A 16,641-nucleotide genomic window follows, 5' to 3' on the forward strand; every position below is an offset into this window, starting at 1 on the left:
TAATTCATAATCCCACGTTTATAATGAACAACGCGTTATGGTTATTGTGTTACAAACGGTGTACGCACAGAACAGAGGGGCGGGGTGAGCAAAGCTCATTATCATTCAAAGACACAGACACTTAAATGGCATGCTGAAAACAGAGCTGTTTTTGACCAGGTAAAATTAGTGTTTTCTTACAATACTAATGAGAATTTTTAATTAAAGTATATTACAAACTTTTCATTTAGACCCTAAAGAATCATATTAGCTTGTACAAAAAAGGCATTATATGACCCCTTTAAACGGTTTTATTGCGCACCTTCCAGCCAATCAGAATCAAGTATTCAGACAGACCATGGTATAAGACGTGTTAATGACCAGTTTAATATTTAAAGGTCTAAAATGCAGTGAATCTTGGCTTGCACTTCTGTAACCAAAGCTGAATTTCTTTTCCCATGTAACGCATCAACCATGGTCCCACAGTGGCTAAACACCCTTTTGCTCAGCCTGCTACAGTTATTGGTACTGCTCTCAATGTTTAGATGGTGCCTGGGAGGCTCAATCTTTACACTTTTGGAAGGAAAAAAACAATGAATGGCATACTAATAGTCAATGAACAATAAACTGGGTCAAGAGAATCTATCTATCTATCTATCTATCTATCTATCTATCTATCTATCTATCTATAAATTACAGGAACGTCTGTCTTTCTGTCAGTGTGTCTGTTAATCGCATATCTCTCGAACCGTTAGTCCGATGGATTTCAAACTTGACAGGTGTCTTGCTACGGGCACGAGTAAGTGCAGTGCCAAGTTTGACATTGTTTGGATTAGAAATGCAAAAAATATCGTTAAATATATCGATAAAAGAAGCACACACTGGCTTTTGCCACTCTAGCCGCTGGTCACTCCCCCTCTCACACTGCACACTGAGTGAGCACAGCGCAGGACCAGAGACGGAGAGGGTCGAAGAAAGCAGCGGATCTTAAGTAGCGTTTTCTCAGAGTTCACTGTGTAGTCTGCTCCCTGAATTGTTGCGCTTACTCATTTGTGGATGTTAACTGAATCTGTAAGTCAGCTACACAGTTTATTTCTGAATATTATATTTTATTCTGGTGCGCTTAACGTTATGGCTACTGTGTAATAGTAGCCTATGCTATTCACCAACTAAACATATCCTATTCAATGCGTTCACAGTCTCTTTCACGGCCATCATTTGTAGTGGCCTATACACAAACTGTTTGCTCAAGCGTAGCTTTTTCTTGGAGTTCACTGTGTAGTCTGCTCCCTCAATCGTGTAGTTCAATTTTCAATATTTATTGTATGTCATTATGTCAGTATCAGTTAGGGATGTTAACCGATGACCGTTTGACCGATGGTTGACCGTATCAACGTTGACCGGTCAAAGTTGTCGGTAGTCGGTTAAAAAAAAAAAAAAAAAGTTATCTCTAAATTAGGCTATTATAGACATTGGACTTTACTCTACTACAGTTAGCCATCTCATTCCAAGATGTTTTTGTGTGAAGTGAACAAATCCCTCACACTCAATTTTTCATAACTCACCTGTTTGTATTTAATAAACCAATAAAAACATTTGGCGCGAGGTCACAGCGTTTGGGTTCGCGCGCTCACAGGGTTTGCGAATAGTAAAGGCTACAGGCTAAAACACTCGAGGTTAGAGCCAGGGCAGACGACAGGATGAAGCGTGTAAAGAAGTGTGTGGGACCATTTCACCAAAAAGAATGACACAGATGTAAGTTGCAACTTGTGTGATACAGTGCTTAAATACAGTAGTAACACATCAACTATGATCACCTTAAAACGCGACACCCGCAAGCCTCTTCGGGTGAGAAAGGTAGCCAAAGCGGGAGGCAGAGCGGCAGAGAGATGCGACAGAGTTGCGAAATTGCAGGCACGATATTGTACAATATTGGGAAAATATTAGATATTGGGAAAAAATTAGCCTACATTTCGATAGTTTTTTCCCAACGATATATATTGCGAGTCATGATCAATCCAGGCTAAAGTCAATAATTACCATTCCATGATATTAATAATTTCACTAATAAGCAAGCTTCATTACAAGTGACAAAAAGGTCACTTAATATTTTTATTCCAAAATTAGAACATATTTCTGTCAGAATTCGGTGAACGTTCTACGCAGTCCAACGTGGCGGCGCTCTTAACAGATGTTTGTTTGTTCATTCCTCAAAATAAGTACAAAAAAATCTTATTCTCTCTCTCTCTCTCTCTCTCTCTCTCTCTCTCTCTCTCTCTCTCTCTCTCTCTCTCTGTTTTCGGTGCTGGTGCAGTGACGCGTTCATGTAAACGGCACCTAAAAGCTGTCACAAAGAACCAGCAAAAGTAATGATTATGAATATGTAAAATATTGCGATGAGACATTTTAATTATCTATTAATAAACAAGTGTTTTCTGTGTCGGCTGCAAAGATGAAATCTGACTCGCGATCTTCGCAGTTAGTGAACGCGCCGGAGAGAAATACACATTTCACGGATTAAATCGTTTTATTTTGTTTTGAATGGTTCTGTTTAAAAGTAGAGATTTCTGTAGATAATAGATATATTTCTATTTTTTTTAGGTGTGTGAGACGAGTAAGCTACCTTATACGTTGAGTTTCGGTTTATGGATGATAGCTTAATGTTAGCTCCAGTTCAGGCGCTGGCGCCTCCGTGTCGTGATATCTATCTGCTATATTTACTTTTTTTTATTAAATCGAGAAAATTGGATAATGAAACGCTGATTAAAATTAAGATACAATTAATACAAAACGAAATTCGTTTTAAAGAAAGGCTTTGTGCTTTCTGTTTGAGGTCTCTGTGAAAGTTTTAAAGCAGTCTTTTAGTGCCGCTTTGAGCGGTCGCGTCCGTAATGGAGAACTGTCACGTAAAATTGTTTTTTCCTCATAAATGCGAACACGAAAAATAAAAGACAAAAGACTTTTTAAAAAAGACAACCATCCACAACTTTATAACACTCCAGTCAACATCCTCCTTTTTGTAGACGAAATAGTCCCAAATAGCTGATTTTGACTTTCTTTTTAGTACGAAATATCATTCTCTTAATACACCATGGGTGCTACTACTACCCTTCACATCGCATGTTCCGGCGATGTGACTATTGCTCATGCGCACAGCCCTATATTTTAAAGGAGAACTCCGGTCAATTTTAACATTGAGCTCATTTTTTTGTACATTTGGAGTGCTGTCAATACAGAGAACAACGACAAAAATCGGTGTTGCCTACACCGAGTTATTCTATTTTTAAAATTTGCACCCTGTTGACTTCAATAGGGCAAGTAGTAAGCCTGCTTTTTAGCCTCTTAACATCCTTTAAGTGTCATTACAAGTGCACAGAAAATGTGAGTGATTCCTTCCGAGTGAACACGGGTGGATCTGACTGCAGTAGATGTTAGAGATATTAATAAAAACGAAGTTAATTCAGCCAGCGCTCATACCTTTGTTTACATCCTGTTTCGGTGGAACGCCATAGTAATCGGTTGTCGAGTTCACGCGCATAGGTTTAGTTACCAATTATCACGCGCGTGAACTCGACAATCGATTACTATGGCGTTCCACCGAAAACAGGATGTAAACAAAGGTATGAGCGCTGGCTGAATTAACTTCGTTTTTATTAATATCTCTAACATCTACTGCAGTCAGATCCACCCGTGTTCACTCGGAAGGAATCACTCACATTTTCTGTGCACTTGTAATGACACTTAAAGGATGTTAAGAGGCTAAAAAGCAGGCTTACTACTTGCCCTATTGAAGTCAACAGGGTGCAAATTTTAAAAATAGAATAACTCGGTGTAGGCAACACCGTTTTTTGTCGTTGTTCTCTGTATTGACAGCACTCCAAATGTACAAAAAAATGAGCTCAATGTTAAAATTGACCGGAGTTCTCCTTTAAACTAATCGGTTAACCGGTTTCAACCGGCTAATGAGACTCGGTGGTCGGTCAAGAAAATTTTTAGTTTTCGCCATCCCTAGTATCAGTATTTGCTTTCTACCATGCACAAATAAAAATGTCTCTGAACTTTTGCTGTGTAATTGTAACAATGAGCACTCAAACACACCGAACCAACAATTACTAAAAACACACAAAAAAAATGATTTTGCACGGGCACTTTGCACTAGTGTATTTAAACATAAAAAATCGTACATACATCACCCTTAAATAAACACTTCTTAATTGGTATGAGCAAGCATTAATTACATTTGCCAAAATGTGTAATACTCATGCATGCAAGGATATTTAGAGATGTTTAAAACATAATGAATGTTGGGAAGAACTTTTGAGGAACTTTTGCAGTCATAACAGAGGAAAGTCACTGAAATTTTTAAAAACCTTCAACTAAAACAGTTACTGTCCAGTGGAGCAACAGACTCACTAGAGTGTCCATCCTCTCATGCATCTCTCCACCAACCATTTATGAAACATATATGATATTGATTTAGTCTATGCGTTTTCCCTATCTCCATCTCCATGATGGTCTCTTCCTCTCTTTCTGATTCATATGTGGAATTATTTGTAGTGTGTTTGTACTTGGATATGGGGCACAAGAGGAACATCTCTCCTGTTTTTTCCTTTGTGCTTGTGTCTTTGTTTACCGTTCCGTGTATATTTGGCTCTCAGCGCTATTGAGGAACAGAAGCATTTCACCGGATCTATAACGTGTGTGCTCTTGTCAATGTATTCTGCACAGTTGGTTTATGGGATTTCATTGTGTAGAGCAGGGGTGCCCAATCCTGCTCTTGCCGATCGACTGTCATGCACAGTTTATCTCCAACCCTAATCAAACACACCTGAAGCAACCAATTAAGGTCTTCAGGATCACTTGAAAATTAAAGGCAGGTGTGTTTGATTAGAGCTGGAGATGAATTGTGCAGGACAGTCGATCAGGCAGGAGCAGGATTGGGCACCCCTGGTGTAGAGTGTTTACCTGGAGTTACAGCAGAGCAGAAGCATCTCTCTGTTGTGCATAAGAACCTGCAGAAGAACGAGAAAGGCCTTGGCACGGATGACTGAAGACGGACTCTCCAGAGAGCGGATTATCTTCATAACAAAGTCCTGCAAAGAGGCGTTCAAGCCGTTAGCACAGTCTTGTTAGCGCACACGCGTCATTTAAAAAGACCGGGAGGTCTCTGGACATTTAGTGTGCCATAAGCCCCAATTGTCTGACAGTAATTTGACAGTTGCTATCACTTACACAGCGAGGTGCTGGAGGGGATGGAAAAGCACCCCAAAATGCACTTGATATAAAACAGAGGTTAATAAGCTAATGAGTTCCACAACATTTAGTGGGCAGCAAATCAGGAGGAATTGATTAACTTTCACTATCAGCATAATTGGGGGTGGGGGGTGGGGGACTGTCAAAAGCAAAACAATCCGAAACATTAGGATTAACTACAGCACGAGAAGGGGAGTTAATTAATTTCAAACGCACCTACTGTACTCTCGCCATGGATCGTAATTACATCAACAGTATTCCAAGCTGCACTCTGAGATTGCAGCACTTCCTTACCCAATTAGCCCAGTCACTCGGTGCTTCATTGAAATTTAAATTCTATGCTAGTCAGTGTATGAATAAACACGCCACGTTCTGGACTTCTGTTCGTCAGGGGAATTAAGCAGTGAAATCCACAGCAGTTTATAATTGGTCCTGAGGTGATCCACTAAGTTTTAGGCACTCAAAATATATTTTTTTTTTGTTTTTCTAATATGTAGAGTCAAATTGGAAATTTACATGCAAATGAATACAGGTCAAAGAAAATTAGCATTGTTAATCTGAGAGGGCCTTGAAGGCAGTATACAGTGGCATTTAAATCAATTTCTACAGCCCATTTTCCAATTGATCACTGCCTCAGATAAAGAGCAAAACAGAGCAGTACAATGTTTTGCTCGCTCCTGACACACCAGGTAGCATGCTGGGTAAATCCAAGACAAACATAAGTTGCAGCCAGTTTCTGAATAGGGGATTAAGACATTTATAAGTAATGTATAAGTTTATAATGTATAAGAATTGTGTGGGGAAAGAACTGGTATATCTGTAAATAATTCCTGATGAAAACTGGACATAACTGTTAAGGTTGTTTCATGGAGATAAATGTACAGAAATAATGATTATGATTAACTAAAACTACACTACAATATAAAAGTTTTGGGTCAGAAAGGAGAAATTAATCATTTTATTCAGCAAGGATGTATTAAATTGTGACATTAAAAGTGACCTAAATCTTTTGTAACATGACAAATATCCTTACTATTTCAAATACAGTAAATGTGGTTCTTTTGAACTATTAATCAGAAAATAATGGAAATATATATGGAAATATATATTTAAAAATATTTTTCATGGTTTCCACAAAAATGTGGAGTAACACAACTGTTTCCAATATTTAAATAATAAGAAATGAGCAACAAATCAGCATATTACTGAAGGATGACACAATTAATGATTTCTGAAGATCATGTGACACTGAAAAATAAATAAATAAACATATTTGAAAATAGAAAACCCCAAAAAGTTTTATTATTATTATTTATTTATTTTTTAGCAGAAAGGAATTTTTCTAATATTTAGGGAACAACAGTGGCACAGAAATGACATACTTTAGATATAAAAATGTTTCATTATATAAAAGATATCACTATAGTAATGAGTAAATACTATGTAATGAAAAAAATCTATAATTTGAAACAACTGGAAAACCAGACCAGAGTACTTCTACCTCCAGAAGTCAAGACTCGAGAGTAAAAAAAAAAACCTTTCTGCAGGTGTTACTAACAAAAGAAAGAATGCTGAGTGGCAGTGAGGCACAGCGCCTGTCAACGCAGCTGCTTCAGAACACTGTATAGTTGCTGAGACTAACAAAAATGGTCCGATCTTAAAGTTGTTGACCGATGAAGTGCTGCCAGTACTAAGAGCGATACAGGCTGTCAATAACGAAAAGCAGAGAGAGATGGCACAGGATGTACAAAGTGTGTGTGTGCCAAACTGAAAGAAATCAAAAACTTATTGGCAGAACTTGCTTAAAAAAATAAATAAAACAATTCTGCACTATATGCAGCATTTTCTTCAAATTGGACGTGCTAAACTACTGCTGCACTGTTCAGAGGGTTATGGTCAAACGTAAGAAAATGATCAGAATTGGGGTCAGTATGTACTGAACGAAACCGTTATGCCTAAGGAGTTCAAACTCTGCCATTAAGCTTTATACATACTGGCCCATTCTATCACAAGTCACGTGCAGTAGGGGAGACTGGGGGCAATTGTAACGCTCTAAATTTCTTCAGTCACACTCCACACACAGTGACACTTTTTTTATTAAAATACTGTAGTTTCTCAGCATGATAAAAACATAAGCAGAGGATTTTAACAGGAGGGGACCTGTTACAACAACTTAAATAAATGCATGGTTGCAAGTTAAGAATTCTAATTTATTGATTTAATTAAAGGGGTGGTATAATGCCCCTTTTTACAATATGTAAAATAAGTCTCTGTTGTCCCCAGAGTGTGTATGTGAAGTTTTAGCTCAAAATACCCAACAGATAATTTTGTATAGCATGTTAAAGTTGTCCTTTTTTGAGGGTCAGTAAATGCGTTGTTTAGAGTGTGTGTGTGTGTGTGTCCCTTTAAATGCAAATGAGCTGCTGCTCCCCGCACAGAGGGCGGAGCTTCAAGAGCTCATGTGTGTTAGCAGCTCCGATTACATTCAAGCACTAAAATGTCACAAACTGTTCTGCCTTTTATGTTTGAACTGGACTCGGACAATGATGGAGAGACTCAAGAAGAAGTGACAACATGTAGAATGCAACAAGACGTTTCTGAATGTTTAGTTGATGAATTTATGTAGCTGATTTGGAGTTAACTATCTTCAAGTCATTGATTAGCATATTCTGTCATGACAATCTATAAATCGCTTGAGTGATAAATGTTGTAAGATGTCTACAGAGTGGCATGCTTTATGCCACTCTGTAGACATAAAGCATGTCTACAGCATTTTAAAAAAGCATTTTTTTTAAAGCATGTCTACAGCACATTAAAAAAGCATTTTTTTTTTAAAAAAAAAAACCTTTATGAAATAGTCTAGATAACTTTAAAATTGGGAAGTGGTTTTCTAGTTTCCAGCATGCTTTACACAGGACTGATAAGGAGAATAAACGTTAAAATTAGGTGTTATTTTATTTCTCTTTTAGTGAAAGGAAAGACATTTGAAAGAGTTTGTCACGTTGAAGTTTTTGTGGTTACCACTGTGAATTCTTTAAAAATTCACTGACATCACAAGGATTTTAACAAATCCACACTCTCTCTCACACACACACACACACACACACACACACACACGTTGGGTGCCCACATTTTACAGGGACCTTCCATAGACAGAATGATTTTTATACTGTGCAAAATGCATATTCTATCCCCAAACCCTGCCCCTAAACCTACCCATCACAGAAAACGTTACGCATTTTTAGACCGTTAAGCATCCCTTCACCGTGTCTACACCGGACACAACAGTTGAAGTGTTGCATGGTGCTGCGCCGTAACTGCTAGAAGCTGTCTACACTGGACAGCTCTGCAAAGCAACCTTTCAAATCCATTTGTCCTTCCAATGAGAAGTATCACGAGTGCTTGGAGTATGTCATAAATAGAACGAGTCATCAGTTTACAGTCAGGGATTTGTCGTGTCGCGCCGCATCCAGTGTAGACAAAATCACTCATTATAATGAGTTCTATTGTGATTTGTTGCATCGCACTGCCGGCGTCTGGTGCAAACACAGTGTTAGTATGATTTACATATTGGTTCCTCATGATGACCAAAAAATAAATTAAAAAAATCCCCTCAAGGACAAGGATTTCAGAAATTACCATCACATTTTGTCTCTATAATGTAGGGTATACCTGAACCACACTCAAACACACTGTTAAAGGAACACTCCACCGTTTTTTGAAATAGGGCTTATTCATCTTCTTTCCTACATTTAGATAGGTGGGCAAATACATTTTTGTCTCAGTGCATGCATTGTTTTAGTTGGGCCAGGGTCGGCGTGAGCTTAGCTTAGCTTAATGAATGGAATCCTTTGTTGCCAGCTAGCATGTCCTGAGTAAAAGTGATAAAAAAACCCTAAAAAAAAACCACCTAATTATTTATTGTGGCCTGCGTATTCCCAACGAGTACAAATAGCGATGCAGATTAACACTAGGTGATTTCCTAGGCAGATATTGACTTGGGACTATATTAGGGTGAAGCACAGGCGAAGCACTGCTACTTGGGCGCAGAGATATCTAAATGTAGGAAAGAAGGTGAATAAGCCCCATTTCAAAAAACGGTGGAGTGTTCCTTTAAAGAATTTCCTGGCCTATTCAATATTATGGAAGTGAATGAGAGGGCTTTTTTTCAAAAACTCTTGCATTATGTTCCAAGTCTTCTGAAGACTAATAAATAGTGCTGTAGCTTTGTTTAATGAAGAGACCAACATTTAGTGAACTGGATCAACCATTCACTGAAAAGATCTGACTCAAAATGATGATTCATTCACAAATCAGGCATTACTACTTCTCTTATGAACGTATGAAGATGCCAAGAATTTCAATGAATAATGACAGTCTGTTCATCACACAAAGATATCACATAAAAGCTTTATAAGACTTTGTATGTACAAACCAGGTACAGGTTTGGGAACCATTGCTTTATATTGTGTCATTATGAATCTTGAAAGCCCTAGTCTGTGTTTACATTTATTATATTGAAATGAGTGAAACATCAATAAATGAATAGATTGATAATTTTGAGTTCCACAGCAGGAAGCAAGTAATACAGTGTGGTACCACACCAATAGGTGTGCGATATAATGGTGAGTTAATGACAAAATATTAATTTTGGATTAACTACTGCTTTAAAATATTATGATTGCAACATTAATAAATCATTATTTCATTAAAGTATTGTATTGAACACCTCAATAAGCCGATATTTTAGTAAAAAGTATTTTCCAACCATTTTAATGTTGATCTCACAAAGACTTTTGCTTTAAATGCACATTATTCCTGACAGCTAAAATAATGTGTATCGTATGTGTATCACTTTGAAGTGTACTCTCATTTGAGACACAGTGGGTTATTTAAGTGCCTTAACCAACCATTACAGGGTAAATGTAAGACTTTTTGTACTAAATGTGATATGACTCTTTCTCTATCATGGTACAGTACTGTATGTCTATTAATAGTCCAGTTTTTTTTTGTCCTTAATCAAAATAATTAAAAAGAGTGAGAACTATAAAATCAGGATGAGGGAGAGAAAGATGGCAAGAGTGAAAAGAAAAAAGGGGCAAGGAAAAGAGTGAGGAGGACTAATAGTCAGCAGTAGAGAGAGAGAGAGAGAGAGAGAGAGAGAGAGAGAGAGAGAGAGAGAGAGAGAGAGAGAGAGAGAGAGAGAGAGAGAGAGAGAGAGAGAGAGAGCAAGTTTAAGTGTTTTCATAAATGCACTCGGAATGCAACAAGGTGTGTAAAATCTGAGCAGTGTCCTTTGGGTTTCTTTGTACAGGAAGTACAAAACACCATGTTCTCAGGACAATTGCACGGATTCTCCCCTGCTCCAAACTTAACTCAAAGAAATCTCACATAGGACTTCACATGCTAGAATTGCTGTGTGCAACTGAATTGTGGACAACAAAGCACGCTTGTCCTTTTCTTTTTCCCTACTGAAACTATTTTTAATACTGTCATTAAAAGTGAGAGGAAAGAGTGAATATTTTCTGAATGCAATAAAAAAAAAAAAAAAAGAAACCTGAGAGAAAATTAAAACATCATTCATTAAGGTGCATGCTTCTTTCACACCACCACTTTATTAATATTTAAATGTATAAAAACATGTTTGGATATTTCTGATAACCATGAATTATGCAGCTACGTCAAATCCAACAACCTCTTCCTAAACATCGCCAAGGCCAATAAAGTATTTATCTATTTATTAAGACTGTACACACTCACAGTTTACATTTTTACTTTAGAAAACCAAAACCTGCTATGATTGTTTGGAGAATGTTTGGTCTGGACCAGAGTTAATTAAATTACTTTTGCATTGAAAATGTAAAGTAAAGAATTGCTCTAACTTTGACAGCCCTAATAAATATGTATGCATGCGCTTGTATGTACATACCCGGTCCTGTACCAATCTGTGGGAATGTGCTCCTGATGCTAACATGGCAGCGAACATAGTGAGCATGTGTTGCTGGACACGGCTGATGCCTGACACCAGGCAGCTGAGGATGCTGGGTAATCCCACCGTGTCAATCACGCTCTGGAAGGCCCCAGCAGATTGGCGTGTTATTTTACACAGAGCCTGGAAGGGCAGATAAATGGAAGAAGACAGGTGGGTGGAGGTGGGCTGAATACAGTATCTCTAATGCTGCTGCTTTTTTGTTATATAATATTATGTATTTATTTGGAGGAATGTACTGTGAATGTCTTATTAAAAGGTTAAGAACCTTCCAGTTGAGTTAAAGGAAAAAAAGAAGAATGTGTCAGCTGATTTGCATGTAGGTCTGGAGTAAAAAATAAAATGAACCTAACCATAACATCATGAAGTATATATTTAAAGGGGTCATGACATGAGAAATCAAACTTGCCTTGAACATTTGACATAAAGATGGTCTTTGAACCATTAAAACATCCTGCAAGTTTCATAGCTTAACACTCTGGGATTTGAGGTTTTTTTTTAGGGTAGATCGGCTGGATCAAGTCGCTCCTCAAAATGAATCCAAAATCACAGCTCTTGTGCGCTCTTCTTCTGAGGTAAATTTGTCCAGGATTATTCCTCACCGCATCCCAAAACTATGCAAAGTGAATGAATCAGATGAAACTTGATGTGTTTTATCGAGTTGATGTGGCTGTTGTTTGCTGAGATCAATACCATATGCATAGTGTGTGGAGTCCATAGGCGTGCTCACATTAGGGGTAATGAGCTCACATGGAAACAACTGTACATCTATCTATTTTCAGACAGATTAGATAAACAGAGAATATTTGTTATTTTGAATTAGATCAAAGTAGAATGGATATATTGCTCATGTCTGTGTGACAAGAATTCGTTGAGTTTTGTTTTATTTTTGTGACGCGCTCCAGAAAAAAGACGACAGAAAGCACAGCCCCGTTTGTTTCCTTTATTTTACAAAAGCACATGTTTTGTTTGGATTGTAAGTGGACACAAATAAAAGTTACGAATGATGTATTGCTTTTATCTGTATGATCATAAATGGAGTATTTTAAGTTGATTTCTCTGCTATGTGAAAAAAAATCATTGACATTGTCGATTGACTCGATACATCATCGCAACATAGGCCATACTAACGGTTGACATTTGCATACAATGGATGTGAGCGTTATGTCAGGTCAAAAGCAAATATAACCCATTAGAATTACTGACACGGTCTAAACCGGATACAGTATACAAATGCACATTCAGTTTCTGACATACTCTAGGCACTTGAGTCTGTCGACAACAGGACAAATGAAAGATCGCTTGCTTTGACATGTCCACTTTAAACAGCTTGTTTGTGTCTCTGTATAGAAGGAAGTTCAGAAGGATCCCAGAGTCAGAAACATGTGGATGGTTTATTTGAATGGCGTTCCGGATCGCGTCGGAGGATTATATGTTGTTCAGCGCATTTTGTTTTGTAAACGAGGAACAATGTAATGCAGAGTTCGCAAAGAAAATGTTGTTGAAAGTTGAGTCAGCCAACTGTATTGAATCTGACACAGCTGCATGACAAACCATAAGTAAATTATGTCATAATGCTTTGTCTCTAAATTATAGTATTATATAGATAATGTTTTCAATGTAAGTGAAACACAAGGAACATTATAAAATCCCAAAAAAATCCAGGTCATGACCCCTTTAAAAGTTAATTATGTACGCAGTGTAAACCACAAAACAAGATGCATGAACATACATGTAGGAATATATTTACAATGATGCAAAAACAATAGACTTAAAAGTACTCTTTATCCTACCATAAGATATCAGACATCATTACAGCTTTCACCTGTCATTCACAGTCACAAATAAGTGGCTGAACATTCTGAATATTTAAGAACAAAGGGCCCCCATGCAGAAATAAATAAATAAATAAATAAATAAATAATGAAAAACTAATTCCAAGTTTACTGGGTTGTTACACTCACAAGATATAGGCCAATTAGTCACTATGGTCCAAACCCAACTATATATTGGCCTATCTGCTAAACAAACAAAGATTCAAAGCTGTTTTGATAACTTATGGCAGGTTTTTAGTTGTAGCGGCTTAAATGAGGAGAATTGCACAAATTCATCTCAGAATGCCCTGTTTGTCTATAGGTATCAAGTTTCTTTATGTTTGGCTGATATTTAGCAATTAATCAAAATGGAAGACCTCCTCTTCAAAGTTGCCTTGGCTTATATCTTCACAACACTTTGAGGAATCAAAATTATTTTGATAAATTTTCATTACGTGGGTCTTAAAAGAAATGCGTACCAAATTTTATGCAAATGAGACCAATAACCTAGGAAAAGCTCAAAAAAGGTTAATTTTCTAAAAATTTTAAAATGTCAGAAACATTCAATAGACGGAAATTCCATTTAAATTCTAGACCATACGGTTGTGAAGATATGAAGACGACATAAACGGCTTATTATAGCATCCAACGTGAAAGACTCCCAGGACAGTTGACAGCCTTGGCATTGGCCCAATGGGACAAATAAAGAAGATAAGGAAAAATCAAAAATCTTTTGTGCTTGGACCCCTAATCAATGACAATATGCAAGGTGGCTCTGATGTTAAACATTTGTATACACTGTTTTATACAGTGGTGACAAAGTCTAAAACAACACTTAATATCTGGAATTCAAAATGTAATTTGTACCTGGAAAATGGTACAATTAAAGGGATAGCTCACCCAAAAATGAAAATTCTGACATTAATTACTCACCCTCACGTCGTTCCAAACCCGTAAGACTTTTGTTTATCTTCGGAACACAAATGAAGATATTTTCGATGAAATCTGAGAGTTTTCTGTCCCTCCTTTGACAAACGGAAGCTCAAACATGCTTGAGCTTCCGTTTACCGCAACTCATGTGTGAGTTGATGCCTAAATTCAATCCGTTTATAATATAAAGCGACCGTGCCTCTTCAGACAATTTTGGACTAAACCGCTCAATTCATATGTATTCGTTTTTTCAATCTCTTTATGAACTTTTTGAAGCATCAAAGTGGTAGTTGCCTAGATGTCTATGAAGGGACAGAAAGCTTTTATCAAAAATATCTTCATTTGTGTTCCGAAGATTTATGGGTTTGGAACGACATGAGGGTGAGTAATTAATGAAAGAATTTTCATTTTTGGGTGAACTATCCCTTTAACATCAAATTCCCTGCACTATTTTCTTTGACCATGTCCTTTGTGCAAGCTCAGATTTCCTTGCGGTGGGTCGACATATTTTAGTACAGCTTGTATAAAGCGCATTTCACCAAAATATTTTCAATATCACGTTGTTGCTGAAAAATTCAGATGCATTGAGAAACTTTAGTAATCAACTCTCTGAATGTAACATGAATTAAACAGTATGACCTGTTGAACAGTATGCGTTTGAACACCCTGTTAAAGTGATGAGAATGATGTGTGTTTGATACTCACAGATATAGCGCTGACCCTGAGTGCATCCACTGTGGAGTGTGTGAACAGAAACCAGAGTGCAGGTCCCACCTCTGCAGTGATGAATCCCTGGGCGTATTGAGACTCTCGACTGCACACATTCTCTATGGTTTTGGCAGCCATGTGGTTCACCACCAAGTCCTCCTGAGAAAAACGAACCCCCCATAATTCATGAACATTCAGCTATGGTTTAAATCAATATGCACAAAGGTTGCTGTAGTCTGCCAACATTCAGTGTGTTACCAAGCACCTGATGAGCTCTAAAAGAGAGAAAAATGGGTAACGCTTTACAATAAGGTTTCATTTGCTAACATTAGTTAACATATTAACTGATATGAACTAACCATGAGCAATACATTTGATACCGTAGCCTATTTGTTAATCTTTGTTAATGTTAGCTAATAAAAATACAGCTGTTCATTGTTTGTTCATGTTAGATCACAGTGCATTAACTAAAGTTAACAAATACAACTTTTGATTTTAATAATGTATAAGTAAATGTTGAAATGAACATTAACAAAGATTAATAAATGCTGTAGAAGAGCAGTTCATTATTAGTTTATGTTAACTAATGTATTTGACTAATGTTAACCAATGAAACCTTATTGTAAAGTGTTAACGAAAAATGTTACATTATATCACACTTACTAAAATAAATAAATAAATAAATAAATAAATAAATAAATAAATAAATAAATAAATAAATAAATAAATAAATAAATTTAATTCACTTAATACCCATTGCTGGTCTTATTGTTAACAATTCATCAGTACATTATTTATAAAAAAAAAAAGAAGGAGTTGGGTAACAATTTACAAAAGGGTAATTAACAATGAGCAACACATTTGTTACAGTATTTATTAATCGTTGTTAATGTCAGTTAATAAAATAAACTGTTCATTTTATTCATGTTTGCTCAGGTTCATTAAATAATATTAACATATTTTTTTTTGTTTGTTTTGTTTTTACTTTAATAATTAGTAAATGTTGAAATTAACATCAACTACACGAAAAAAAAAATGGTGTAGGATTTACTTTGAAACAACTTTCACTCAGAAATTGCAATTTCGCAAGTAACACTGAATTAAATGTTTGTTTGTTTGTTTATTTGTTTGTTTTTAAGTATAAAGACTGAAATAGTATTTTCTTGTAAAAAAAATACTCCAATAATATTTGTTTTAATATTCGACAATCCTAGCAATGGCAATGTCCCGATTATCTTGATGGTTCAACAGATTATCTTATCAGATTTTCCCTTGGTGTGAGGTGTGTTAAGAGTGTCCGAACCTGCTCGGAAGAACGTCGGAGCCGACCCGATCGCGAATCGTAAATATTCAACATGTTTAATATTTACGATCAGAAATCCTGATGTGTGGGGGGGAACCCCGAGGACAAACGCGCGCACGTTCTGGAGATTATCACGTGAAACAAAACAATATCCAATCAGAAAGCGAGATGATGGAAGACACGGTCATTCTCACACACACACACTTGCAGGAGTGTTAAGGGTTCAGTGAGGTTCTATAGAGGGATTAAATAACTTTTTCTAAAGAGACAATAAATCCAATAAAGAATAAATAAAGACAATAAAGAATGAATATATTTCTGTATAAAAGGTTATATATAATGGTGGGTACAATGGTTTTTTTTTTTCACGTGAATTTTCTGTGAAAATCATTCCAAACACTATCATCGCAATTTCTTCCTGCATATCTTCCTACACATGCTTATTCTGAAGTCTCGCGTGATTTTGCGAGAATTCCTGTGTTCACAGTCGAGACTCTGGTTGAAAATCTGTTTGTGTGTGGTGTGCTGTCTTTGTCACATCATGGCACACCACACACTATAGGAGCAAAACGCTTAAATCTAGGATTTTTTGTCCTCATGTTTGTGGTCTATCACATTTAGAAAATCTTATAAGATGTAAAAGATCTTTTGGTGTGTACCCAGCA

At 36.7% G+C, this 16,641-nt stretch overlaps 1 protein-coding gene across 6 annotated transcripts in view; it reads right to left on the reverse strand.

The window, feature by feature from the left end:
- ulk4 (unc-51 like kinase 4) overlaps positions 1-16,641 on the reverse strand; it is a 210,911-nt gene that overhangs the window by 143,621 nt on the left and 50,649 nt on the right. For all 6 annotated transcript variants that reach the window (XM_079894053.1, XM_079894051.1, XM_079894055.1 and 3 more), the window contains 3 exons: positions 14,671-14,832; positions 11,162-11,344; positions 4,945-5,072 (listed from right to left, as the gene is read on the reverse strand). In XM_079894053.1, coding sequence (XP_079750179.1) covers positions 4,945-5,072; positions 11,162-11,344; positions 14,671-14,832 — 473 coding nt within the window. The remainder of the gene's footprint in view (positions 1-4,944; positions 5,073-11,161; positions 11,345-14,670; positions 14,833-16,641) is intronic.

This window comes from Squalius cephalus, assembly GCF_949319135.1.
Source record: "Squalius cephalus genome assembly, chromosome: 15".
NCBI classification, from domain to species: Eukaryota; Metazoa; Chordata; class Actinopteri; order Cypriniformes; family Leuciscidae; genus Squalius; species Squalius cephalus.